This window comes from Esox lucius, chromosome 8 (assembly GCF_011004845.1).
Source record: "Esox lucius isolate fEsoLuc1 chromosome 8, fEsoLuc1.pri, whole genome shotgun sequence".
In the NCBI taxonomy this organism is placed as follows: Eukaryota; Metazoa; Chordata; class Actinopteri; order Esociformes; family Esocidae; genus Esox; species Esox lucius.
The window spans coordinates 34,011,589-34,037,572 of record NC_047576.1 but is presented as its reverse complement, the minus strand read 5'-3'; the positions used below and the strand labels follow the sequence as shown (position 1 = coordinate 34,037,572).

The following is a 25,984-nucleotide window of genomic DNA, read 5'->3' as shown; positions in this document are numbered from 1 at the left end:
CTCTATTGTTCTACTGGGGGACTTCAACGCCCACGTGGGCACCGACAGTGACACCTGGAGGGGCGTGATTGGGAGGAACGGCCCCCCTGATCTGAACCCGAGCGGTGTTCAGTTATTGGACTTCTGTGCTAGTCACAGTTTGTCCATAATGAACACCATGTTCAAGCATAAGGGTGTCCATCAGTGCACGTGGCACCAGGACACCCTAAGCCGCAGGTCGATGATCGACTTTGTTGTCGTTTCATCTGACCTGCGGCCGTATGTCTTGGACACTCGGGTGAAGAGAGGGGCGGAGCTGTCAACTGATCACCACCTGGTGGTGAGTTGGATCCGATGGCGGGGGAGGAAGCTGGACAGACTCGGCAGGCCCAAGCGTACTGTAAGGGTCTGCTGGGAACGTCTGGCCGAGTCTCCTGTCAGAGAGATTTTTAACTCCCACCTCCGGCAGAGCTTCGACTGGATCCCGAGGGAGGCTGGAGATATTGAGTCCGAGTGGACCATGTTCTCCACTGCCATTGTCAAAGCGGCCGCTCGGAGCTGTGGCCGTAAGGTCTCCGGTGCCTGTCGAGGCGGCAATCCCCGAACCCGGTGGTGGACCGGTGGTGGATGAGATCCGCCCTGAGTACCTCAAGTCTCTGGATGTTGTGGGGCTGTCTTGGTTGACACGCCTGTGCAACATCGCGTGGCAGTCGGGGACAGTGCCTCTGGGATGGCAGACCGGGGTGGTGGTCCCTCTTTTTAAGAAGGGGGACCGGAGGGTGTGTTCCAACTATAGGGGGATCACACTTCTCAGCCTCCCCGGGAAAGTCTATGCCAGGGTTCTGGAGAGGAGAATACGGCCGATAGTAGAACCTCGGATTCAGGAAGAACAGTGCGGTTTTCGTCCAGGCCGTGGAACACTGGACCAGCTCTATACCCTCTACAGGGTGATGGAGGGTTCATGGGAGTTTGCCCAACCAATCCACATGTGTTTTGTGGATTTGGAGAAGGCATTCGACTGTGTCCCTCGCGGCATCCTGTGGAGGGTGCTTCGGGAATATGGGGTCCTGGGTCCTTTGCTAAGGGCTGTCATGTCCCTGTACGACCGAAGCAGGAGCTTGGTCCGCATTGCAGGCAGTAAGTCAGACTTGTTCCCTGTGCATGTTGGACTCCGGCAGGCCTGCCCTTTGTCACCGGTTCTGTTCGTAATTTTTATGGACAGAATTTCTAGGCGTAGCCAGTGGCCGGAGGGTGTCAGGTTTGGGGACCACACGATTTCGTCTCTGCTCTTTGCGGATGATGTTGTCGTGTTGGCCCCTTTAAGCCAGGACCTTCAGCATGCACTTGGACGGTTTGCAGCCGAGTGTGAAGTGATGAAAATCAGTACCTCCAAATCCGAGGCCATGGTCCTCAGTCGGAAAAGGGTGGCTTGCCCACTTCAGGTTGGTGGAGAGGGCCTGCCTCAAGTGGAGGAGTTTAAGTATCTTGGGGTCCTGTTCACAAGTGAGGGAAGGATGGAACAGGAGATTGACAGACAGATCGGTGCTGCTTCTGCAGTAATGTGGTCGATGTATCGGTCTGTCGTGGTGAAGAAAGAGCTGAGCCGCAAGGCGAATCTCTCGATTTACCGGTCAATCTACGTTCCTACTCTCACCTATGGTCATGAGCTTTGGGTCATGACCGAAAGGACAAGATCCTGGATACAGGCGGCCGAAATGAGCTTTCTCCGCAGGGTGGCTGGGCGATCCCTTAGAGATAGGGTGAGAAGCTCGGTCACCCGGGAGGAGCTTAGAGTAGAGCCGCTGCTCCTCCACATCGAGAGGGGTCAGCTGAGGTGGCTTGTGCATCTGTTTCGGATGCCTCCGGAACGCCTTCCTGGGAGGGTGTTCCGGTCCCTTCCCACCGGGAGGAGACCCCGGGGAAGACCTAGGACACGCTGGAGGGACTATGTCTCCCGGCTGGCCTGGGAACGCCTCGGTGTCCCCCCGGAAGAGCTGGAGGAAGTGTCTGGGGAGAGGGAAGTCTGGGCATCTCTGCTTAGACTGCTGCCCCCGCGACCCGGCCCCGGATAAGCGGAATATTGATGGATGGATGATGGATGGAAGTGGTAAAAGTTCAGAAAAAGAGCTTGACTCACCAACTTTCACCCAAGTTTCAATCATGAATAGGAAATCCAAGTTTAGCCGGGAAATCAACTGACCAACAAAAAGAATGGCAAACAGCAGCTGGGGTGAAGTGCACGGCGAGGACAGTTCGAAACAGGCTCCTAGGGTCAGTGCTGAAGTCGTGCAGAGCTAGAAAAAAGCCCTTCATCAATGAGAAGCAAAGAAGAGCCAAGCTGAAGTTTGCAAAAGACCATAAGGATTGGACCGTAGAGAAATGGAGTACGGTCATCTTCTCTGACAAGTTACATTTTCAGCTTTGCCCACCACCTGGTCATCCAATGGTTAGACAGAGACCTGGAGAGGCCTCGTACCCACCGTGAAATTTGGTGAAGGATTGTGATGATCTGGGGATGCTTCAGCAAGCCTGGAATCAGGCAGATTTGTCTTTGTGAAAGACGCATGAATCAAGCCAAGTACAAGGTTATCCTGGAAGAACACCTGCTTCCTTCTGCTCTGACAATGTTCCCCAACTCTGATAATTGCTTTTTCCAGCAGGACAATGCCACACAGCCAGGTCAATCAAGGTGTAGATGGAGGACCACCAGATCAAGACTCTGTCATGGCCAGCCCAATCTTCAGACCCCATTGAAAACCTCTTGAATTTGATCAAGAGGAAGATGGATGGTCACAAGCCATCAAACAAAGCTGAGCAACTTGAATATTTGTGCCAGGAGTTGGATAAAGTCACCCCACAGCAATGTGACAGACTGGTGCAGAGCATGACAAGACGAATGAAAGCTGTGATTAAAATCAGGGTTATTCCACCAAATATTGATTTCAGAACTCTTCCTAAGTTAAAACATTAGTATTTTGTTGTTGAAAAATGAATATGAATTTGTTTTCTTTGCATTATTTGAGATCTGGAAACAATGCATATTTTTTGGTTATTTTGACCAGTTGTTATTTTCTACAAATGAATACACTAAATTACTATATTTTTATTTGGAATTTGGGAATAATGTTTTCAGTTGTTTATAGAGTTAAACAAAACATTTCATTTTACTCAATCACAAACCTATGAAAAGTAAAACCAGAGAAACTGATAATTTTGCTGTGGTCTCCAAATTTTTTTCCAAAGCTGTGTGTGTATGCAGTTCTATTTATTCATTTGTATCCATTAATTTTTATAATCCTCTCACACTGCATATGTTGACTTTGCTCCAGTATTCCCAGGGGCACTGTTGACTGTCATATGATTTATAAATGAGGAAGGTTGAAATTATGATCTCTCCCACTGGGGATAGAGTGAGAGGTGTAATCTAGCAATTACCTTGGTACCAATGTTGGTGTGGATGGGGTTTTACTGTTGTTTTGTTTGTTTTTGTAGATATTTTAGATGTTATATTCTCATTCAGTCTCTCACTCTGTATAACAAACATGAAGTCTTCACAGACACAACCTGAGTAAGAAATTCAGTCACAATGATGGCTCAAGTTGATCTGGAAACCCTGCTATACAAGTGATTAAAATCAAGGTTTGTCCACCTAACCATGTTGATTCCTCCACCCTCTGATTCCCGTTTTATCAGTGATGCAGGGATTTAAAGGGTGGGTATCATGATGTTTTCTCGACTAAAGAGCGTTGAATCCTGCTACTGGGCTATGTTTCCCTCAGTGCCACACAATTCTTCTTTGACATGATCAGGGAATCCCCAGCTGATCCATCACAGTTTGGTTGCTTGTGCAGCGGAAGCATCAGAGCATGTCCGGGTGGACCCACATATTCCCTCAGTGTCTCTCCCCTCTCAAAGTAAACTGATTCAGCTGGGTTTTCCTGCCTCTGGCCTCAGCTTTTTCTTTGATTTTCTGGATGAGTTTAACCTGTTTGCTCCATTGGGATACTCCCTGGAGATGAGAAGCTAACTCGCTAGCTACCTACGGTTATATGCTCATATGCATTTCCCCTAGTGGATCTGATCCAGGATAGACAGCGTGCACTTTGAGAGTCTGTCATTGATTCTTGTGGGCCCCCTTTCATCCATCTGTTTGACGGGAATCTGTTGTAAATGTTGTGGCACTTAGTGAATCCTGTTACTATAGTAACATGATAGTTTGTAATCCTAGTTAACTAAATGGAGGACCTAAATCAATCAGAATGTGCATAGATTGTAGCCTAGAATGATAACAGCACATAAAAAGCCAGGCTTCTTGGTCAACTTTTGAATTTTCTATTCAGATTGTGTGTGTGTGAAGGCGCGTTCGTATTACCATGCTTCTTTCTTCAGGAAACCAGGGTTAAAGACCCTGATCCAAATGATTTTTTTTATCCTGGTGATTATTTTGGGATTTGTTTGCTGTGATTTGTCTGCTTTTTCCCAGCAGTGGGGAAGAGATGGGTGTTAGGAGAGGGTGGATGGAAAATTGGGTGGGGTTGAAAGCGGTTGAAAAAAGACATTCCTGTTGCATGAATTAATATTCAGTTCTATGCCATTAAATCACATGGGGGTAAGTGAAAACATGATTACATGATTTTTTTAGAGCATAACATGTTATTGATAGGTTAAGCCTGTGGCTATTTCAAAGGACATAAAAGTATACTTTGGCCTCAAAGTATTCTGACCCCTTTACTTTATCTGCATTTTATTGTGTTGAAGAATTAGTATGTAATTAAATTCATTTTCTGCCAACAAAACCCGTTATGACATAGTGCCAATTTATTGAAAATGAAAAGTAAGAAAATATTTTATATACATAAGCATTCATACCCTCTGTCATGACACTCTTGAGCTCTGATGCATCCTGTGTCCTTTCTTCATCCTTGAGATTTCTCTAGAACTTGGACTCCACTAGTGGCACATTCAATTAATTGGGCAGGATTTGAAAAGGCACAAATCCAAAGCATAAGTAAAAACAGCCCCCGAAATTGTATTGGCGGGTAGAATGTTTATTTCAGTAGCCACTCTTTCACTGGGGCTCTTTACAATGCATGTTTTAATATTTTAGGACGTAAAAACACTAGTCAAATATGTATACAGTTTAAAATAAAAACCTTACAATAACCTGGTTGCATAAGTGTGCACACCCTTAAATTAATATTTTGTTGAAGCACCTTTTGATTTTATTACAGCAACAGGGACTTTTGGCCCCTGTTAAAAAGTCCCATATCCTTAGATCTTATTACTGTGTATTGCCCCCTTTAGAATCAATGGCACCGTACAGTCTTTTGTAATAGTTGTCTATGAGGCCCCACATTTTTGCAGATGATGTAGCTGCCCATTCATCTTTGCAAAATGCCTCCAGGCCATGCAAAGTCTTAGGTCCTCTTGCATGGATGGCACGTTTAATTTCTGCCTTATGAGCACAACTGTACATCAACAAAAACCCAAAGCACATAGCCAAGACAACTCTGGAGTGGCTACGGGCTTTATTTGTGAATGTTCTTGAGTGCCCCAGCCAAAGTCTGGACTTGAACCTTATTGAACATCTGTAGAGAGACTTGCAGTTCACAGATGCTACCCATTCAATCTAACAATGCATGAAAGGATCTGCAAGGACGAATGAAAGAAGCTGACCAAATAAATTAAGTAAATGTTCTGAATTCTTATATACATAAGATATTTCAGTTTTTAATTTTCAATAAATTGGCATACATTTCTAAAAATGTGTTTTAGTTTTTTCATTATTGGGTATTGTTTATTGATTGATGAAAAAAACAACATTTACTATAACATCAACTATACATTATGTATAAGACATTTAGAGAAAATGAAGGGGTCTGAATACTTTCCATAGCCACTGTATTGTAGTAGGACACATATAGTAGGGAAGAAGTAGCATTTTAACCAACCAAATGGCTATGTATACAATTATGTCAAAGTTAGACTGCCAAATCATGTATTGCTGTTTAAAGAACACTACTTGGAATAATTTTGTGACCTTGTCTTTACCAAAGCTTGCAAGAGTTCCATCTTTGGGCACATCATTGGCCACTGCATTTGTAGAGTTCTGTGAAGAGTTATTTTTTTTATATTGGTTTTTGTTATGATCATTCAAATAAATTGTTTTATTTCTTTGAGATGTCGGCTACAAGCGTTGTTCATGTTCATCAAGTCGTAAGTTGTAGGACTACAAGCAGATTCGTAAGAATGTGAATGAGGGTAGAAAACTTGCAGAACATGATCTGCATATTAGCAGAAGTGTCCAGTTCAATTGCACAAGAGAATGAAGGTCAGTGAAAAGTGAGATTCACTGCCACAAAAAGCTGAATCCATCCGGTCACAGTTGGTCGTAGTCTGGCCAAGGAAACCCCTGTCAATCTAACCTTTGTCTTACACTCCTCAATTGTCTAAGACTGAATCACCTCCATATTTTCCAGTACTGTATGTCTCAGAATTATCTCTGAGAAGTAGATGAGAAGAATGAAATTGAAAAGGAAGAAAAGCTCTAAAGGTTTCTGTAGGCTTTGTTATTTTGATTGCATACTTCCAAATCACAATGGTGGGTTTTTTAACGACATTTTGTAGCGAAATTTTGTCATTTCTGTGTTCTTTTTGGGGGTTTGTGTGCTCACCATATTTCCTTGAGTCAACTTGAAGTCAATAAACCTGTAAATAAGTCGGAGGCCTAAAATACAGGTGCTGGTCATAAAATTTGAATATCATCAAAAAGTTGATTTATTTCAGTAATTCCATTCAAAAAGTGAAACTTGTATATTATATTCATTCATAACACACAGACTGATATATTTCAAATGTTTATTTCTTTTAACTGTGATGATTATAACTGACAACTAATGAAAATCCCAAATTCAGAATATTACTTAAGACCAATACAAAAATAATATTTTTGGAAATGTTGGCCAACTGAAAAGTATGAACATGAAAAGTATGAGCATGTACAGCACTCAATACTTAGTTGGGGCACCTTTTGCCTGAATTACTGCAGCAATGCGGCGGGGCATGGAGTCGATCAGTCTGTGGCACTGCTCAAGTGTTATGAGAGCCCAGGTTGCTCTGATAGTGGCCTTCAGCTCTTCTGCATTGTAGGGTCTGGCGTATCGCAACTTCCTCTTCACGATACCCCATAGATTTTCTATAAGGTTAAGGTCAGGCGAGTTTGCTGGCCAATTAAGAACAGGGATACCATGGTCCTTAAACCAGGTACTGGTAGCTTTGGCACTGTGTGCAGGTGCCAAGTCCTTTGGAAAATGAAATCTGCATCTCCATAAAGTTGGTCAGCAGCAGGAAGCATGAAGTGCTCTAAAACTTCCTGGTAGACAGCTGACCTTGGACCACAGAAAACACAGTGGACCAAAACCAGCAGATGACATGGCACACCAAACCATCACTGACTGTGGAAACTTTACACTGGACTTCAAACAACATGGATTCTGTGCCTCTCCTCTCTTCCTACAGACTCTGGGACCTTGATTTCCAAAGGAAATGCAAAATGTACTTTCATCAGAGAACATAACTCAGCAGCCGTCCATTCCTTTTTGTCTTTAGCCCAGACGAGACGCTTCTGACACTGTGTCTTGTTCAAGAGTGGCTTGACACAAAGAATGTGACAGCTGAAACCCATGTCTTACATACGTCTGTGCGTGGTGGTTCTTGTAGCACTGACTCCAGCTGTAGTCCACTCTTTGTGAATCTCCCCCACAGTTTTGAATGGGTTTTGTTTCACAATCCTCTCCAGGGTGTGGTTATCCCTATTGCTTGTACACTTTTTTTCTACCATATCTTTTCCTTCCCTTCGCCTCTCTATTAATGTGCTTGGACACAGAGCTCTGTGAACAGCCAGCCTCTTTAGCAATGACCTTTTGTGTCTTGCCCTCCTTGTGCGAGGTGTCAATGGTCGTCTTTTGGACAGCTGTCAAGTCAGCAGTCTTCCCCATGATTGTGTTGCCTACAGAACTAGACTGAGAGACCATTTAAAGGCCTTTGCAGGTGTTTTGGGTTAATTAGCTGATTAGAGTGAGGCACCAGGTGTCTTCAATATTGAACCTTTTCATAATATTCAAATTTTCTGAGATACTGAATTTGGGTTTTTCATTAGTTGTCAGTTATAATCATAAACATTTTAAGAAATAAACACTTGAAATATATCAGTCTGTGTGGAATGAATGTATACATTATACAAGTTTCACTTTTTGAATGGAATTACTGAAATAAATCAACTTTTTGATGATATTCAAATTTTATGACCAGCACCTGTAGTTATCAACTTTGACAATGCCATATCTTCCTATCCGTAAAGCCATACAGTACATAGCTTCTATCAGCACATTGTCTTTTTGCCCTTGTTTTAGTTTTTTTTGTACAGTGGGGAGAAAAAGTATTTGATACACTGCCGATTTTGCAGGTTTTCCCCCTTACAAAAATCCAGAAAATCACATTGTATGATTTTTAAGTAATTAATTTGCATTTTATTGCATGACATAAGTATTTGATACATCAGAAAAGCAGAACTTAATATTTGGTACAGAAACCTTTGTTTGCAATTACAGAGATCATACGTTTCCTGTAGTTCTTGACCAGGTTTGCACACACTGCAGCAGGGATTTTGGCCCACTCCTCCATACAGACCTTCTCCAGATCCTTCAGGTTTCGGGCTGTCGCTGGGCAATACGGACAATTCTGGGCAGTACATGGCCCCATCCATCCTCCCCTCAATACGTTGTAGTCATCCTGTTCCCTTTGCAGAAAAGCATCCCCAAAGAATGATGTTTCCACCTCCATGCTTCACTATTGGGATGGTGTTCTTGGGGTTGTACTCATCCTTCTTCTTCCTCCAAACACGGCGAGTGGAGTTTTGACCAAAAAGCTCAATTTTTGTCTCATCAGACCACATTACTTTCTCCAATTCCTCCTCTGGATCATCCAGATGGTCATTGGCAAACTTCAGATGGACCTGGACATGCGCTGGCTTGAGCAGGGTGACCTTGCGTGCGCTGCAGAATTTTAATCCATGACGGCGTATTGTGTTACTAATGGTTTTCTTCGAGACTGTGGTCCCAGCTCTCTTCAGGTCATTGACCAGGTCCTGCTGTGTAGTTCTGGGCTGATCCCTCACCTTCCTCACGATCATTGATGCCCCACAAGGTGAGATCTTGCATGGAGCCCCAGACCAAGGGAGATTGACCGTCATCTTGAACTTCTTCCATTTTCTAATAATTGCGCCAACAGTCGTTGCCTTTTCACCAAGCTGCTTGCCTATTGTCCTGTAGCCCATCCCAGCCTTGTGCAGGTCTACAATTATATCCCTGATGTCCTTACACAGCTCTCTGGTCTTGGCCATTGTGGAGAGGTTGGAGTCTGTTTGAGTGTGTGGACAGGTGTCTTTTATACAGGTAACGAGTTCAAACCGGTGCAGTTAATACAGGTAATGAGTGGAGAACAGGAGGGCTTCTTACAGAAAAACTAACAGGTCTGTGAGAGCCGGAATTTTTACTGGTTGGTAGGTGATCAAATACTTACGTCATGCAATGAAATGCAAATTAATTATTTAAAAGTCATAATGTGATTTTCTGGATTTTTGTTTTAGATTCCATCTCTCACTGTTGAAGTGTACCTATGATAAAAATGACAGACCTCTACATGCTTTGTATTTAGGAAAACCTGCAAAATCGGCAGTGTATCAAATACTTGTTCTCCCCACTGTATGAGAGCTAACCCTTTAGTCACATGTTCTAAACTGCATTAGCAACCAAAAATGGGGCTTTCAGTCCTTCAATAACCTTTGTGACGTACTGAGTCCACTTCATCACTCTTGTTGACCTTTTACATTTGTACAGCTTTGCTCTGCTGGTTTTATTATTTGACTGTGTTTTGTTTCCTGGGTTGCAGTGTGTGTGTGCGTGTGTGTGTATTGAGAATGGGTGTAGCTTTTGTTTTTCTTCCCTTTCGTGTGACGGTGATGTGATTGCAGTAAAGGCCTGCCAAAGCTCTGGACTTCATTTGACATTTGTTTTTGTTTTTAATTCAAAATGTTCTATACCAGTCTTACTAGAGGCACTAATTCTAGCCTTTTGCATACCTTTGGAGTAACAGTTAAGTCGTATTACATTGTTATCCAGATGAATCATGACCACCTTGCTAAGCCGTCGTCAACTGGGACACTGATTAGTCTCCACCCTCTATCCACCCTAACTGATACGCTCACATGTGGTTTTGAATTTGAGTGTGAAATTTGACTGAGATGATGGATAGAGTATCCCTTGACATAACCCAACATGTTTAACAGTATCATGTTGCAGTCAATTTGTGGGCACGCCCTGGTCACGGTCGTCTTTCCAGGCTCTGCTATGTTGCACCTGTGGCTTACTGGATTTACAGTAGTGTGAGGTTAGGTCTGAGGTGATGGCAACCCTTGTAGTGGTCATGGCCGGCAACCAGTAAGGTTCCAGCAACCTACCCTTAGCATCAACGTGGTAGCAGCAGCCATGTCAGTTCTGTTTGGCAGGATGCCTCTGGCAGCAGCTAGATGTCTGAGAGAGGAGCTGCAGTACTACAGTTGAGTTTCTTCAACTATTCTGGTTCTCCATTCGAGAACTGAAATGTAGACCCGTTCTTAGTTGTAGCTTATACATATTCACTTTTTTTTCACTTCCTTTACCCTTTTGGTTTGTTATAGTTGTATGTCTCTTAAGTGATATTTGTTCAGTGTTGGTGCTGAAATAAAGCACGGGAGCATCAGATTAAATGATGTCCCCTCCTGGCTCTCTATTCATAGTTTTTTAGCTGGTTAAGCACTGTTTGGTGGATACATATGGAATGGAAATAGCAGGCCTATAGTTGGCCCCATGGGATAACAGGCCAGGAATCAGGCCAGACATCTGATTATCCAGTAACCTGCAGCTTCAGGCTAGAGCCTCTCAGGTTAAGTTCAGATCAAATTCAGACAGGAGGTGGCAACAATGTAGAGCTCCTACCCCTCCATTCTCTCCCCCGTTTCCTATGGCCTACTTAACTCCAGATAGATTGAAGCTCACAGATGGAAAACCTAACTTCCCCCCTTTTCTGTACATCTCTCCGGTGTCTGTCTCAGTGAATTTAAGTCCATGAGTTCATGCGATGGAAAGGTTTACACATGTATGGAAAAGTACGTGGAAAAGAAAGGCAATGTGTCGTCATGGTATGACTGGCTGTGTATTATTTCACTCATGGAGCTGAGAGCAGTGCTGTTTGATAGGGACAGTTGTGGAGCGGTATGTAGACAGTCTCATGAGGGACTGCCTGGCTCACACATTAGCTGTCTGTCAATCCCAGTTTTGAACCATGGGCCTTCTGTGGGAGAAAAAATCCTTTAGATTGGAGTGAGGAGAGGAGCGCTCATAATTTGGTTATAGCTTGGAGCAGTTTAAAATGTTTTAGAGTTTAAGCTATCGGTCCATGACATTCTGTTGAAATATTGAGTGCTTCTTCGCAAATGGCCAACTTCAAAAGCAAATGGTAGCCCACATAATCACATAAGTAGCTGGGATGTTTGTTTATGGATTTTTCTGGGGGAAATGTACATTAAATGCCCAGAGAAGTGCGCAAGGAGCGCTTTTTGAACAATTAATTCCCTTCCTTAACTCTATCTACATACTTTGGGTAGCCACTCGTGGAGAGACAGCAGTAGCATTCTTGTGTTGAATATGTGACCAGCAGCAACACTCTCAATGCGTAACTATGGTATGGCATCATTAACTCCGCAGTCATGGACTGATATGACAATGACCATATCCAAGGTTTTTCCTGGCTCAGAATGGGCCTTTTGGGGGTGATGATGCACAAAAGTAAGCATGATTGGTCCGCGTACAGTAAAGGCAATGAGTTACTTTATGACAGAAATCCTTGCATTTTCTTGTTATTTCTGATTACATTTTGTAATTTAATTCAACATTGGAAGGGGCGAGGGGAGTAAGTTTGAGGGATGGGGGTGTGGGGTTGGGAGAGGCAGTCAGTTGCAGAGGTCACATCCTGATTCAGAGCATTTTACCCTCTTTTTATTAACTAAAATTGATCTGACTGGACGACATGACCTAAAATCATGATTAATTGAACATTTTACCTTGATTAAGATTAATGAATGATTTTGATATATATATTTATTTATTTTTACAAAAAAATATATATTTTTTTTTAACATTGTAATATCAATCACATTGTAAAATTAAGAAAGGTGCTATATGAACAGTTTTTTTATTGTTGTAACAGTATTTATATAGTGTGCTGAAGTAAAATATAGCACCTTTTTTAACACATGTAACAAAGTGCTTAACAAGAACATCACCACAAAAAATTATAAAAAAGTAATTTAAAAACATATAGACATTATCATTTATGACACATACAATGGGGAGAACAAGTATTTGATACACTGCCGATTTTGCAGGTTTTCCTACTTAAAAAGCATGTAGAGGTCTGTAATTTTTATCATAGGTACACTTCAACTGTGAGAGACGGAATCTAAAACAAAAATCCAGAAAATCACATTGTATGCTTTTTAAGTAATTAATTTGCATTTTATTGCATGACATAAATATTTGATCACCTACCGACCAGTAAGAATTCCAGCTCTCACAGACCTGTTAGTTTGTCTTTAAGAAGCCCTCCTGTTCTCCACTCATTACCTGTATTAACTGCACCTGTTTGAACTCGTTACCTGTATAAAAGACACCTGTCCACACACTCAAACAGACTCCAACCTCTCCACATGGCCAAGACCAGAGAGCTGTGTAAGGACATCAGGGATACAATTGTTGATCTGCACAAGGCTGGGATGGGATACAGGACAATAGGCAAGCAGCTTGGTGAAAAGGCAACAACTGTTGGCGCAATTATTAGGAAAAGGAAGAAGTTCAAGATGACGATCAATCTCCCTCGGTCTGGGGCTCCATGCAAGATCTCACCTCATGGGGCATCAATGATCATGAGAAAGGTGAGGGATCAGCCCAGAACTACACGGCAGGTCCTAGTCAATGACCTAAAGAGAGCTGGGACCAAAGTCTCAAAAAAAAACATTAGTAACACAATACGCCGTCATGGATTAAAATCCTGCAGTGCACGCAAGGTCCCCCTGCTCAAGCCAGCGCATGTCCAGGCCCGTCTGAAGTTTGCCAATGACCATCTGGATGATCCAGAGGAGGAATGGGAGAAGGTCATGTGGTCTGATGAGACAAAACTTTTTGGTCAAAACTCCACTCACCCCCGAAACCTGAAGGATCTGGAGAATGTCTGTATGGAGGAGTGTGCCAAAATCCCTGCTGCAGTGTGTGCAAACCTGGTCAAGAACTACAGGAAACGTGTGATCTGTAATTGCAAACAAAGGTTTCTGTACCACATATTAAGTTCTGCTTTTCTGATGTATCAAATACTTATGTCATCCAATAAAATGCAAATGAATTAATTAAATATCATACAATGTGATTTTCTGGATTTTTGTTTTAGATTCCGTCTGGCATTTTATCTAGGTCAAGGTGTGATTCTTCATAACGAATGACCTGTGACCTTTTGACTTTTCCTCATTCTCAGGATCATCTTTTACTTCCTGCCACCAGCCACAACAAAGGAAGTCGGCCAAAGATGTCTGTGGTGTTGCCTGCCATGAAGAGTACCTATGATAAAAATTCTACGTACTTCTACATACTTTGAGAGAAAACCTGCAAAATTGGCAGTGTATCAAATACTTGTTCTCCCCACTGTGGAAACAAACACAAAGAATATAGCAGCCAGTCACCACCCAGATATCCACAATTATATTATTGAATATTATAGCATTGTGTCTGTTAAGCTGATGTACACATACCGATTGCAAGGTGCAGCCTGTGTCCAAAACACTGCTGCTTTGTCCATCCATTGAGCTGTGCAGCTTTGACAACATAAGCGTCGTTGTCTGTCGTTAAGGTTCTCTTTCTTGAGTTCCCATGCAGAAAGCATATCTCTCAGGCCCTGTGCAATCATTTCTGACGTGTGATCGACTAGAAAATATACAGTCTCAAGGCATCTGTTGCGCAGCTTCCATTCATTGTCAATGTAGTGCAAAGTAAGGCCCAAGTATGGGTCCATCGTCCTACTTGACCAGAGATCAGATGTGGCTGCTAAGTGCTGAACAGACTTCAGTTCAGCAGCTACCTTTTTATGACATGTTTTGTACATGTTGGCCAACGCCGTTTAGGAGAAATATGGTGACGATGGCACACTGTATCTTCTGTCGAGAGTTTTAACAAGGTGTTTAAAACCACTGCACTCCACTAGCTATGGGAGCCATGCCCTTCGCGATGTAGTAACAAATGGCGTTAGTTATTTCTTTCCATCTTCTTGAGTCCTTCTCATAATGTGTAGCATTTTGGAATGCTTGTGTTATCGACACCTGCTTTGTGGAGGCACTTGTTGCTATGCGCTTGTCAGTCTCTCTTTTTTGGAGCAATGCACTGTTCATAATCATAATAATTGTGCTCCTTCTTTACGGAAGCCCAAATGTGTCCAAACGACAGACAATGCGATTTTCTTTGTGACAAGTTGCTCAGTTAACTCAGCGTTTGATTTCTCCATGTTGCTTCCATGCCGCTGACAAGACGGGGCCAAGTCATGTGACTACACACATGGTAGTATGTTTTTGCCAGGCCGCATAAGCGGAGCTGACCAAGAAGAGCGAATGTCTCTTACTGACTGACTGACTGACTGACTGGCTGAGCACACCATGTTAAATAGCATAGTGGTTAGAGAAGCGGACCTGAAAACTATAGGTCCCCAGTTCGTATCTCCTCGCAGGCGAAGCGAAGTACGCATTATGAATTATTCTGTGCAGATGAATACTTTGCTGGCTAAAACTTTCAGTATCTACATTATAGTAAGCCTGAAATAAAACAGTTTACGGTTATATTGTGACTGTTTCTGGTGGATTTTCGAAGTATGCATCCATGCATGTGTTTTGGGTCAGAATAGACAAACACATTTGCTGGCTACAACATACAGTAGTTACGTTATAGTAAGCCTTAACTGAAACTGTATACTGTTATATTGTGACTGTTTCTGGCATGGAAAAGTTCATCTTCAGTCTCGCTAGCAATTGCTCAATTCTTATGATTATTCCTAGGAAGTATTGATTCACATTGCAAACATATTTAATCTAGTTCAGCACACAAATGGAAAAATGTTAATCATTTGAAACTTAACCTTTTGTTAATGCAAATTAGACAACATTTTCTTCCTCAACATCTGTTGGAGCCGCTGATACTGTCATAACTCAAAAGACAAGGGGAACTAGGCAAATGCTAATTGTTTGTTCTTAATTACATGTCTCTGCCTTATAGAAGTCCTTAACATGTCAGCTTTTTGTTTTTTTACCTAAAATGGTCCCACCCATCGCAAGTCAATTAGGGTTGGTTGATTCTCCTGTCATTCCAAAATGCTGCTGTTATACAGTTCAGTGTCAGAGGCTTAAGCAGGGAACTGCATCGGGAAATTGTCTGTCTCTCATATTGAGTTTCATAATTTGTTGTGTTATTTTGTGATGGATGCCTTAAAATGGATTTACATTTGATTGTGACTTTTATAATTCAATTAAATGAGACAATTGGTGAGAGGTCTGAATAATTATAGTAGGCACTGTAGGTAAGAGTTGAAAGTAGCTAGCTCATATGGTAACTGTCTGAATACTGTGTTTATGACACACCAGTGATGTGAAGGACTTTGATGTTGACTGTTGCTTGTGACTTCATGACCTCACTGTAAACTTTTGAGTGTCTTGATTTGTCTGTGTTGGCGCCACACTGTTTTGCAATGTGATGACACAGTAGATACAGTATAGAAAATGGGCCTGTTAGAGCAGAAGACACATTGTTTTAGCAGTTTATTCATACGTTAGTTAATAGTTACTCTATGGTTTTGCAATTTCTAATTTACTGACTGTATGGGATTTGGTCAAAGTGTCACAGGACACTACAGGCTGATTGATGTTGTACAGAGATGCCTTTATTACATACATATTTCACTATTCTTTCACCAGTTATGTTTACTGAACACATTCAGATTTGCACCAACGACCATGGCATTAATTACACAAGGGTTGGAAGAAAGAGATGAATGACCCAATTGGAAGCTGGGGGTGATTATGTGGCCATGATGGTATGACAGCTAAACTGTAAATGTAACCAGGCGACCATGTTTAATACCCCTGCAGTTATGAAAAGTGCCTTGGGAACTGTAGTGACCACAGAACCAGGAAACCCATCTAAAAGACTGTACTCTACACGGGACAATGCCCTGTTCCTTCCATATTAAGCAATCTGATCAACGTCTTATGTGGTATTTGACATAAGTCCAGGTGTTCTTCATGCTATATCACCTTTAACTGTAAAGGGTTACAGTTAACAGAAGTTAATCTAACTTCTGTTAGATGAACAAACTGTCTGATTTTATGTGGCATTTTATCTAGGTCAAGGTGTGATTCTTCATAACGAATGACCTGTGACCTTTTGACTTTTCCTCATTCTCAGGATCATCTTTTACTTCCTGCCACCAGCCACAACAAAGGAAGTCGGCCAAAGATGTCTGTGGTGTTGCCTGCTATGAACATTAATGGTAAGTAACTTCTATAGGCTGAGTCCGCTATGCTCTAATGCAATGATGTGTTAACAACATTTTGACAGACAAGTTGTCTTCATCAGGGCATTATATTAAACACTACAGGTCACATGCTTGTAAGTGATTTATAACACACAAGTGCGGGAGGGTGACATGTCAGTAACAACCTGTCCTATCCAGGAGTACATTTGGGGGGGGGGGGTGCAAAATGTTTTAAACTCTAGGAGGACATGAGGTCCTGGTCCACGCATTGCATTTATTGCGTCCACACGCATTGCCCACATGCATTTATTAATTATTCCAATTGGAGTTTTTCCTAGCCACTGAAATTCAACACTGCTGTTGTTTGCTCCTTGAGGTTTAAGGCCGGGTGTTTCTGTAAAAGCACTTTGTGACAACTGCTGTTGTAAAAAGGGCTTTATAAATAAATTTGATTGATTGATTGGTTAGCGCTCACTGAAGATCTCCGTCAATAATGACCTCACTGAACTGTCATCATTGCCATCAGTGCTCCATGTGTTCGTACTATTACTACTATTATGCATTGTCTGGACTCAGTTGTGACTGCGCGCTGTAGAGAAAAGTCATACTGACAATGGCTCCGCATTCACTTCACAGGTTTTTGCTTATTACTGTTTATATTGATTTTATTTTTGTTCATGCTGCATTGTCACTCATACAGTATGATCAACTATAGACTTTTTCTCTACTTACCGGAGCACTTGCTGTGATTCCTTGCATGTTGGTATCCTATGTAGATCTCTGCAATCCGCCATTACCAAGCATTGTACTCGATGTTCAATCCCTGGACAACAAAATGGACGAACTACACGCTTGGATTATCTCCCAACGGGACATTACGAACTGCTATGTGCTGGCATTTGTTGAGATCTGGCTAGACCCTATGATGCCTGACTCTGCCATTACCCCAGCTGATTTTTCCATCTACCGGCAGGATAGAACTTCAGAGTCAGGTAAATGTAAAGGCGGAGTGGTCTGCATTATGGTTGACTCTCGCTGGGGTTCGGATGTTGCAGTACTTTCAACAAACTGTTCACCAGACCTGGAGCTCCTAACTATAAAGGTATTGCCCTTCTACCTCCTGCGAGAATTCAGCTCCACAATAATCACAGCATTCTACATACCAGCGCACTGGAGGACCTAAAACACTCGCTGGAGGACCTATACGGAGTAATTAATGGACTAGATGACGCTCACCCTAAGGCAGCTTTTATTGTTGTTGGCGACTTCAATAGGGCAAATATGAGGATAGTTTTGCCCAAAATACCACCAGCACATTAATTTTCCTACCCGTGGGCATCAGATTGTGGACCATTGTTATTCACAAATACGGAACAGCGACAAACCTCTCCCCTGCCCGGCCTTTGGGAGGGCAGATCACACCTCCATTCTTCTCCTTCCAACCTACAGACAATGTCTAAAACAGGACAAACCGGTTATTCGAGCAGTTCAACGCTGGAATAAGGAATCCCTTACCACTCTCCAGGACTGCTTTGAAACAACAGATTGGCAGATGTTCTGTGTTGCTGCCTTTGGGGACATTGATAAATAACACAGACTCAGCACATATCTCCAAGTAAATCAATTATGTCGTCCCGAAGGTAAATGTTCAGACATTCCCCAACCAAAAGCCCTGGGATGAAGGTAATGTCCGTGCTAAGCTCAGAGCACGGTCCTCTGCTTATATTTCCGGGTACCTGGAGGCTTTGAGGAGGTCCAGATATGACCTACAGAAGGCCATCAGAGATCCAAAAAGAGACTACAGGGATAAGTTGGAGTCTAACTACCACAGCTCTGACCCGAGATGCATGTGGTGTGGACTGCAACACATCACAGACTGTGTCCTCAGGGGGTGCACCGACCAGCTAGTGGTTTTCACCTCTATATTCAACCTCTCTCTGACTCTGTCTGCAGTCCCCACCTGCTTCAAACAGACCACCATCGTCCCTGTACTGAAGAAACCTTCCAACACCTGCCTGGATGACTACTGCCCTGTAGCACTGACCTCCTTCATCATGATGTGCTTCAAGCGGCTGGTCAGAACCAACATCTGCTCCACCCTTCCTGTCACCTTTGACCCCTTTCATTTTGCATACTGCCCCAAAAGATCTACAGACGATGCCATTGCACTGACGACACACACTGCCCTCTCCCACCTGGAAAAAGGCAACACATACGTGAGGATGCGGTTTGTGGACTACAGATCAGCCTTCAACACTATTTTGCCTGCTAAGCTTGTTCCTAAACTGCAATTGCAATTGGATCGTGGACTTCCTGACAAGCAGACCCCAGGTGGTGAGAATGGGCAACCTCACCTCTGCGCATCTGAGCCCCCCAGGGCTGTGTACTCAGTCCCATCCTGTACTCCCTGTTCACGCATGGCAGAGAGGAGGTAGAGGACCACCAATATGTGCCCAAATAGGCAACGTAACATTTGTTTTGCAACGAAAGCCATACCTCTGAGTTCTAATGTCATTTATTGATAAGACGTTGAAAGTTAAACTACTCTGAAAAGTTCCCGTTCTGTAAATAATGCACCCTTCTCAACTTCCTGTCAAAGTGTGCAAATCCATCTGTCCATCTTTTTCTAACCTAGGTAAACTGTGAAAAGATAAGTACTTGTGTTTTTTCTTACGGAGTTTAGCAACATGTTTATCAACCAATCAGTAAAATGTATTTTATAAAACCCTTTTTACATCAACAGATGTCACAAAGGGCTTTTACAGAAACCCAGCCTGAAACCCCATTGAGCAAGCATCAAGAGTTAGGAGCAAAGCGTCTGCAATATATCTCAATAGAGTGACAGCGATTAGCTGGAGATACAAAATTGCGCTTACTTCTGAAGTAAGTCTGAGTGTGTTCAGATGTAGTCTACATGTATATTTCAGATGTCAGTAGCTAGTAACTTCTTTAAATCGATCTCTCACCATATACTGTAATGGTCTGCTTCTCCTCTCTGTCACTATTTTCCTGTCCTTTGAGTTTGCTCACAGTGATTGATTTAAATATGATGATGTTTTCCATCCAACTACTTGAAGCTAGTTGGTTTTTAGTACCGTTCCCCACCCAAACAGATTACCCATGTTTAAGCCCAGAGATAGCTCTGATTGTTTTTTGAGTCTGTTTGCTTTTCATCAGTGTGACTCAGGTGTGCGCTAATAGTTAGCCCTGTGCCAAGTTCTGCACTGTTTACACAACTCCCTTTTACTCTGACCCTCTGATCGTTGTTGGAAAGCTTGTTACAGCCGGGCCTTGTAATGGTCAGCAAACAGATGACCGAGGGAACAGACTTTACAGCTGCTCATCTATATCGTTATATTTAGATGATTATAGCTTAGTGCCATGTCATAAAGGGTAACATTTGAAACATGTAGTGTGTATCTTCATAGTACAGCACTTCCAAATTCTAGTGCTTGCGTAGCAGTAAAATTCCTGGCTCCATGAACATAATGCAACTTCCCATAAGAAACCAAGGTTCATACCCATATCCACTCTTTACCCCACATGTCCTTGTCATCTGTCTCTCTCAACACCTGCCTGTAAAAGCATAAAATTCTGTAAAGCTTCCCCTCAAAAAGTTAAGACTTACTGAAATTATTGCCCTTGACCATCCCCACACCAAAACAAAATATAACTTTGGGCATCCGCGGATGTACTGATGTTCTCGTTCTCATGCGCAAGCAAACCTGTTCACCTCAAGGCCTCTTATTTGTTTATTATATTTGTCATGCTGGTGTAGCCAAAGTGTTTCCTAAGAGCCTAAAATTTGTTTGTGTTTGGCCTGGATTTCCATGACATCATCATTGTGTTTTCTCTATGGTCCTTGTCTTGCCTGGCCAGACCACTAATACTAAATGGGAGTGGCCATAGCGATGACCCAACTCTGTTTGGAATCCATTGTACTGTATCTTACCAGTCTGTTGTTCTTGGCTTTTTAACCGGTCCTGTTTAATGTTACTGATCGTCTATGTTGTCTTCCCATTTTCTTGCTCGCTTTCCTTCAATCTGTTTCCTTCACTCTCTTTCCATCTCTATCTCTTGTTCCCTCCAGATGTAGCATCTGATTTGGTTAGTGGTTAGCTAGCCCAGGGAGGAGTGAATGAGTCAGTGGAACGTGATATTGTTACTCTGCAGGGAAGAATGAGCAGGGCATTGCATTGGGAAACCTTTTGTTTTGCTTTTTTCAGGCATTTCAGAAGTTGTAGTGATGAAGATAAACATTGTTTTACTACTCTCTTCAAACATTGAATGTGGCTTCTTGAAAGCCATTCGGCTATGGCGGATCTATGGTTTCACAACTGCTGCCACAAAACATGTTTAAAGCGCCGCTTAACCACCATTTCCTTTGAAATGCTTATAAATGCATGAATTTCGTATACTTAGAGGTAAACAAACATTGAGATATTCCAAAATCGATTAGATATTTTTTATTTTGGTCATTCCTCCAATAGGGGATCATTTTCATTATGTTTTTGTTTTCTGATGTCTAAACTGTTATTTCTTAAATTAAAATAAATAATATTATAGTTTTTGTTGATAAGCACATTTTACCTGCCATAGCAGATACACCTAGTGCTCAATTACAGAGGCTTTGGGTTTCTATCATCACCTAAATAATCCCCTTTACTCTCACTGGACCCTAATCACTGCTCGTCTAATTGCTCTACTGGCCTGTTGTTCTCATCTGTCCTTATCCTGGCATTGTGTGTGAATGTGTGCGTGTGTGTGTGCGTGTGTGTGTCCAACAATTAAACCAAAACAATGTATTTTGTCCAAGTGCTTCTGAAATTTGAGTCCCTGGCATGCTTGGAATTGAGCCACCAGTCTACAACAGGATTCGGATCAAAGTTTACCACATATTAAAGAAAACAAGAATACAGACATAACATGAAAAAAAATATATACAGACATAACAAAATATTGAGAATTTTTGGCCTTCAGTTGTCCAGTGGTCTAAGCCACTGCCTCTGCCACACTTAACTATTTCTGCAGTGTTTAAATATAGCCTACTGCTTTCTCAGCAAAACATCTCTCTTCTATATTTCTCAATTTTCCTGTCAAATAAAGAATCAAGCAATTCCCCAAGCATTAGAAGTATCTCTATTCACATTTACAATATTGCAAAGTTAAAAAGACAGATGATATTGAAATAAATCATTCATTGTTCCCACTCGATGTCAGTATAAAATACGGTGCCTTGTCAGAACAATTCTCTCATATTACAGAATTACAAATGGTACATTTTTTTCTGTTTTTTAAACACTGATTCTCATATCCAATTTCTGTAAGGTGACAATGGTTTCATGTTGGGAAATATTTGGAAGGGGGATTATTATTATTTTTGCTTACATAAGCATTTAACCACTTTGGTGTGGAGATCCCATGTTTACACAGATGAAAGAAATTGCCCTATCGAGGAAATAATTACCTTACCATTGGCCTCCTACTGGGAACTGTTAAACCTGCTGTCACATTTGCTTCACAAAACCTCCACTATTGAAGAATCATGTGTCAAGCTGTGAATCTTCAAAAAAAATATCATCAGGGAGCATTGTATAAAGCTTACAGAGAAATGAATACAAATTCATTTATTAGGAAAATGTTACAAAATAATGTACAAGTGTTCCAATATCCCAGTCAACACAGTTAGATCAAGAATCTGTAAGTGGAAGCAGCATTATATCAACCAGGCATTGCCAAGAAAAGGTTGTCATTTAAAATTCAGTGGAAGGAGACTTGTGAGAGAAGGCACAGAAATGCCAACAATCACTTAGAAGGAGCTACTGATTTCAATGGCTGGTAGAGGAGTATCGGTGCCCAGTCAATCATATTAAGTGATTGACTGGTGTATGGTCTGCATGAATTGCATAAATTCTGGCAATTATGGAAGGGTGGCAAGAAAGACGTTTTACACAAAAAGTAGCATGCCATTTAGAATCTGCGGCACTATTCTGAGGCAGCAGTCCCCAAGTCGACTTAAAAATCTGAACCAATTGGAGCAAATAACATATTTTAGCAAACTAACTTTCCAGTAATTTTCCTCTAAATTCATACATACCTAAATAACTTTGAAGACCGACAGGCAGATTGACACACTCTACTACAACGTACTACATGGAATTGTCGTAGAATATTTTGTCCAAGTGCTTCTGAAATTTGAGCGCCTGGCATGCTTGGAATTGAGCCACCAGTCTACAACAGGATTCGCATCAAAGTTTACCACATATTAAAGAAAACAAGAATACAGACATAACAATTTATGTAGTCCATACACCAGTCAAACTCATGTTAAATAGAAGTCATTACACACCTGCCATCATTTAATGTGATTAATCACAAAATGATGGCAGGTGCCCTTTGTCGCCGGTTCTGTTCATAATTTTTATGGACAGAATTTCTAGGCGCAGCCAGGGGCCGGAGGGTGTCAGGTTTGGGGACCACACGATTGCGTCTTTGCTCTTTGCGGATGATGTTGTCGTGTTGGCCCCTTCAAACCAGGACCTTCAGCATGAGCTGGGACGGTTTGCAGCCGAGTGTGAAGCGGTGGGGATGAGAATCAGTACCTCCAAATCCGAGGCCATGGTCCTCAGTCGGAAAAGGGTGGCTTGCCCACTTCAGGTTGGTGGAGAGTGCTTGCCTCAAGTGGAGGAGTTTAAGTATCTAGGGATCTTGTTCACGAGTGAGGGAAGGATGGAACGGGAGATTGACAGACGGATCGGTGCAGCTTCTGAAGTAATGCGGTCGATGTATCGGTCTGTCGTGGTGCAGAAAGAGCTGAGCCGCAAGGCGAAGCTCTCGATTTACCGGTCAATCTACGTTCCTACTCTCACCTATGGTCATGAGCTTTGGGTCATGACCGAAAGGACAAGATCCCGGATACAGGCGGCCGAAATGAGCTTTCTCCGCAGGGTGGCTGGGCGATCCCTTAGAGCTCAGAGTAGAGTCGCTGCTCTTCCACATCGGGTCAGCTGAGGTGGCTTGGGCATCTGTTTCAAATGCCTCCGGAACGCCTTCCTGGGAAGGTGTTCCGGTCCTGTCCCACCGGGAGGAGACCCCAGGGAAGACCTAGGACACGCTGGAGGGACTATGTCTCCCGGCTGGCCTGGAAACGCCTCGGTGTCCCCCCGGAAAAGCTGGAGGAAGTGTCTGGGGAGAGGGAAGTCTGGGCATCTCTGCTTAGACTGCTGCCCCTGCAACCCGGCCCCCGATGAAGCGGAAGAAGATGAATGAATGGATGAATGAATGAATAATCACAAAATTAAGTTCAGCTGTTCTAGTAGGATTTTCCTGACATTTTCTTAGTTGCATCTCAGAGCAAAATCCATTGTCCACAGAGAGCTTCCAAAGCGTCAGAGGGATCTCATTGTTGAAATATATCAGTCAGGAGAAGGGTACAAAATAATTTCCAAAGCATTAAATATACCATGGAACACAGTGAAGACAGTCATCATCAAGTGGAGAAAATATAGCACAACAGAGACATTACCAAGAACTGGACGTCCCTCCAAATTTGATGAAAAGACGAGAAAGAAACTGGTCAGGGAGGCTTCCAAGAGGCCTACAGCAACATTAAAGGATCTGCAGGAATTTCTGGCAAGAACTGGCTGTGTGCTATGTGTGACAAAAATCTCCCATATTCTTCATATGAATGGGCTATGGGATAGCAAGCCGAAAGCCTTTTCTTACAAAGAAAAACATCCAAGCCCAGCTGAAGTTTGCAAAAACAAACATCAAGTCTCCCAAAAGCATGTGGGAGAATGTTATGGTCTGATGAAAGCATAATTCCAAAAAGTGTTTGGCGCAACAACAACACTGCACCTCACCCAAAGAACACCATACCCACAGTGGTGGCAGCATCATACTTTGGGGCTGTTTTTCTTCAGCTGGAACCAGGGCCTTAGTCAGGGTGGAGGGAATTATGAACGGTTCCAAATACCAGGCAATTTTGGCACATAACCTTCAGGCGTCCGTTAGAAAGCTGAAGATGAAGAGGAAGTTCACCTTTCAGCACGACAACGACCCAAAGCACACATCCAAATCAACAAAAGCATGGCTTCAGCAAGATTAACATTTTGGAATGGCCCAGCCAGAGCCCAGACCTGAATCCAATTGAACATCTGTGGGGTGATCTGAAGAGGACTGTGCACAGGAGATGTCCTCGCAATCTTGACAGATTTGGAGCGCTAAGAAGTGGGTAAAGAAGAGTGGGTAAATATTGCCACATCAAGATGTGCCATGCTAATAGACTCCTACCCAAAAAGACTGAGTGCTGTAATAAAATTAAAAGGTGCTTCAACAAAGTATTATTTCACACCTATGCAACCAGGTTATTGTGAGTTTTTAATTTTTCCCCCTCAAAGATTTCAGTTTGTTTTTCAATTGAATTGTTCACCTTATATGTCACATTAATGGTTGAAAATGTTCTGACATGATTTATCTTTGTCTCATTCTTTTACATCACATGAACCTGGCATTTTAGATTTTGGCATTTCAGACAAGAACCTGGGTGTGTAGACTTTTTATATCCACTGTATACATTATTCTACATTTGTTATATTATTGTTTGCATTATAACTGCTTGGTGTAACTGTTAAGTTGCAAGGACTGATGTCACTGGCAACAAGTTTAGTTGCTTTGCTTTACTTACTCCTAGGATTTGAATTGCCCTGTCACAGCCCTTTCCACTCCACTATTTAATGTTGCTCTTGTGTTGGACTGATTTTGAACTGGGTCTCCTGCATGTCACAAAACGCTTCGTCCCTTAAGCTTAAGCCCTCTTGTTACATTTGTTGAGCTAACACGTCTTCAAGTCTCTGACAAGGTTATTCATTATGAAACTTGTGACTGACTCTGTTTCTTTGCTGCATTATGTAAGACTTAGCTGAGTAAGCCTCGGCATTTGTGTTGTGATCTTGATGCGTTTGTTCAAGGAGGAAGTCAAACAGGGGTGATGTGTAACACAGGGTGACCACATTTATGTGATGAGGAACTTGTCAGGTACCTGAAGATTTGCATTGCCTGACTTGTCTGAAGGAATCCTAGGTTTGTGAAATTTTACACTACAAAAGAGAGTTAATGAGAGAGAAAATGTCTTATTATATCTAATTACAGTAAAAGTAACAATTTACATTGGCATCCTTCGCCAGCAGATAGCAACAGGGTTGTGGGCTGGAATCATGGAATATATTCTACATTAGGTAGCCTATATAAAATGTCTTTGGGTACACAAACTGAATAAAAACAGCAGAGTAGTTGGTATTTTACTGTTTTAGTTGTAATACATTTTCAGAGATTTATTTGAGTTTTTCTA

General features: G+C 42.3%; 1 protein-coding gene across 3 annotated transcripts in view; it reads left to right on the top strand.

Moving 5' to 3' along the window:
• atf6 (activating transcription factor 6) overlaps positions 1-25,984 on the top strand; it is an 82,508-nt gene that overhangs the window by 40,888 nt on the left and 15,636 nt on the right. For 2 of the 3 annotated variants that reach the window (XM_034293771.1, XM_034293770.1), the window contains exons 15-16: positions 13,600-13,675; positions 25,077-25,085. In XM_034293771.1, coding sequence (XP_034149662.1) covers positions 13,600-13,675; positions 25,077-25,085 — 85 coding nt within the window. Of the gene's footprint in view, positions 1-13,599; positions 13,676-16,565; positions 16,651-25,076; positions 25,086-25,984 lie in introns of all 3 variants that reach the window. The other variant, XM_029121399.2, reaches the window with a different exon arrangement.